The sequence below is a fragment of the Oncorhynchus tshawytscha genome, linkage group LG19 (genome assembly GCF_018296145.1).
Source record: "Oncorhynchus tshawytscha isolate Ot180627B linkage group LG19, Otsh_v2.0, whole genome shotgun sequence".
In the NCBI taxonomy this organism is placed as follows: Eukaryota; Metazoa; Chordata; class Actinopteri; order Salmoniformes; family Salmonidae; genus Oncorhynchus; species Oncorhynchus tshawytscha.
Genome location: NC_056447.1, coordinates 55,700,775 through 55,703,351, shown reverse-complemented (window position 1 = coordinate 55,703,351; position 2,577 = coordinate 55,700,775). Strand labels below are relative to the sequence as shown.

At 45.6% G+C, this 2,577-nt stretch overlaps 1 protein-coding gene across 1 annotated transcript; it reads left to right on the top strand.

Moving 5' to 3' along the window:
- Positions 1 to 1,301: 1,301 nt before the first annotated feature.
- On the top strand, positions 1,302 to 2,271 carry LOC112218948 (fin bud initiation factor). The gene has a single exon (XM_024380189.2). It carries the CDS (start codon positions 1,466 to 1,468, stop codon positions 2,093 to 2,095), a length of 630 nt encoding a protein of 209 aa, XP_024235957.1. The 5' UTR covers positions 1,302 to 1,465; the 3' UTR covers positions 2,096 to 2,271.
- Positions 2,272 to 2,577: the final 306 nt, after the last annotated feature.

The following is a 2,577-nucleotide window of genomic DNA, read 5'->3' as shown; positions in this document are numbered from 1 at the left end:
TAAAGCAAGTCAGTCAGTGTTAGCTATGTTTTTTAAAATGCAGTAAATGAGGCTGAATGAACTGTTTGGCTGCCAGACAAGGCTCTGCTGATAGCCAGGTGTAGCAGTGGTAAGGTGTTGGGACACTGCTATTGGGACTCTGCTGTTGGGACTCTTCTGTTGGGACTCTGTTGGGACTCTGCTGTTGGGACTCTGCTGTTGGGACTCTTCTGTTGGGACTCTGTTGGGACACTGCTGTTGGGACTCTTCTGTTGGGACTCTGTTGGGACTCTGCTGTTGGGACCCTGCTGTTGGGACTCTGTTGGGACTCTGTTGGGACTCTGCTGTTGGGACTCTGCTGTTGGGACTCTGTTGGGACTCTGCTGTTGGGACTCTGCTGTTGGGACTCTTCTGTTGAGACTCTGTTGGGACTCTGCTGTTGGGACTCTGCTGTTGGGACTCTGCTGTTGGGACTCTGTTGGGACTCTGTTGGGACTCTGCTGTTGGGACCCTGCTGTTGGGACTCTTCTGTTGAGACTCTGTTGGGACTCTGCTGTTGGGACAGCTTTATGTTGGCCCTAACAGTTTGTGGGTACCGTATGTCACCGTTATAGTGCAATTAATGTATTGTTCAGGGTTGTGTTGTGTAGTGGCTTTGCTGGCATGCATCTAAAATCATTTTGTGTTTGCCCCAACAAGATTTCCATGCTAAAATCACCACTGGATATGATGGTAGGGAGATATGAATTTAACATTGAGCTTCAACCAAAGTCTACTGGTGCAACCATAGCCTAATACTATATTTAAGCAATAAGGCACGAGGGGGTGTGCTAAATGGCTAATATACCACAACTAAGGGCTGTTCTTAGGCACGACGCAATGCCTGGACACAGCCCTTAGCCATGGTATGTTGGCAATATATCACAAACCCCCAGAGGTGCCTTATTGCTATTATAAATTGGTTATCAAGGTAATTAGAGCAGTAAAAACATGTTTTGTCATGCCGGTGGTATATGGTCTGATATACCACGGCTGTCAGCCAATCAGCATTCAGGGCTCAAATCACCCAGCCAATCAGCATTCAGGGCCCGAACCACCCAGCCAATCAGCATTCAGGGCTCTGACCACCCAGTTTATAAAATTCATTTGACCCTTGCCATAAAACACCTTTCTTCTGCCTACTTTTTTTCTGCACCTCTTTGTCTACATCAATTTACAATAATAATGTATACGCTGGCTATGTCCATTTAAAATATTTGTGGGACGATTGTCTGGGGTCTGGTTATGACTGTCTGTGTCTTTTATTAGTGACGGGAGAACTGTAACTTGAGTCGGAATGCAGTGGGCAGGGGCTGCGCGCCACGGTGCGGTGGGTTGGTGCGCTCAATGCGCTTTCGGTCAATAGGCTACACATGTTTTGCGCCTCTCAGAGGACAGCGTCAAACTAAACCGTGACCGTGCTGAAATTCAATAAAAATTGGATATAATGGCTTCTATTCCACTGGTGCTGCTACTTTTAATGTCTTCTTTGGCGCTTTACTGGGCAGTTTATACCGGACCGTTAAAACCGGAAATGTCCAACGGGACTTTTCATCACTTCTTCGTACCGGACGGAGATTATGAGGATAATGATGACCCCGAGCAATGTCAAATGCTTTTTAAATTCGCAGACCGACGTGCGTGTGGTGTCCATCACGATGAAGACAGCGATTCAGTGGTACGTGAAGACTTTATCATCGTGAAGCACCAAATTGAAGACGCCGCAAGGTTGTTGGAAAGCATCGGCATGAGTATTTCACACGACCTGGACGGAGAGGATAGCTATGAGAAGTTTCTCACTGGGGAGATCACTCAGATCTCTGAGGCTTTTACAAGCGTGGAGAAATCTCTCCTGGAGTTGGAGGTCAAGTTTAAACAGAGTCAAGACAACGATCTGAGAGGGGAGAACCAGCTCAATGACTTTGTTCTGAAGCCTATCTATGAAGTTAAGGACGCACTCAGGGGGACAACGGACATTTCATTGGGACTCAGAGATAAACATGAACTGTTGTCTCTCATTGTTCGCAGTCAAGGCTCAAGGTTGAGTCGCCTCAAGGCAGACTATCTCAATGTATAGTATAAATGTTAAAAACAATTGTAATTTGTTATTATCTATGTAAAGGAATATATGTTACTCAGAGTGTGTGTGTGTGTGTGTGTGTGTGTGTGTGTGTGTGTGTGTGTGTGTGTGTGTGTGTGTGTGTGTGTCATAAGACTATGACTCTTTAGCCCAATAAACACCTGGAAAGTTCATTGAGATTGAAAGGTTACTCTGTTCCTAGTCTCTTATCTCGCTCTATTTTCTCTCTCTACTCCAACTCTCTCTCTCTCTCTCTCTCTACTCCAACTCTCTCTCTATCTCTCTCTCTCTCTCTCTATCTCTCTCTCTCTCTCTATTTCCTTTCCTAATTGTCTGTGACCGGTGTCTTTCTTCCTAACTTGTAATGGTGTTATTTGGAAATACTTCTAAGGAAAACATCGCTACATTCCTCAGTAAGAGAGGACAGATGGGGAAAAGAGAGGAGAGCTCAGGGGAGAGATGAAAAGTGATCCTTAGCT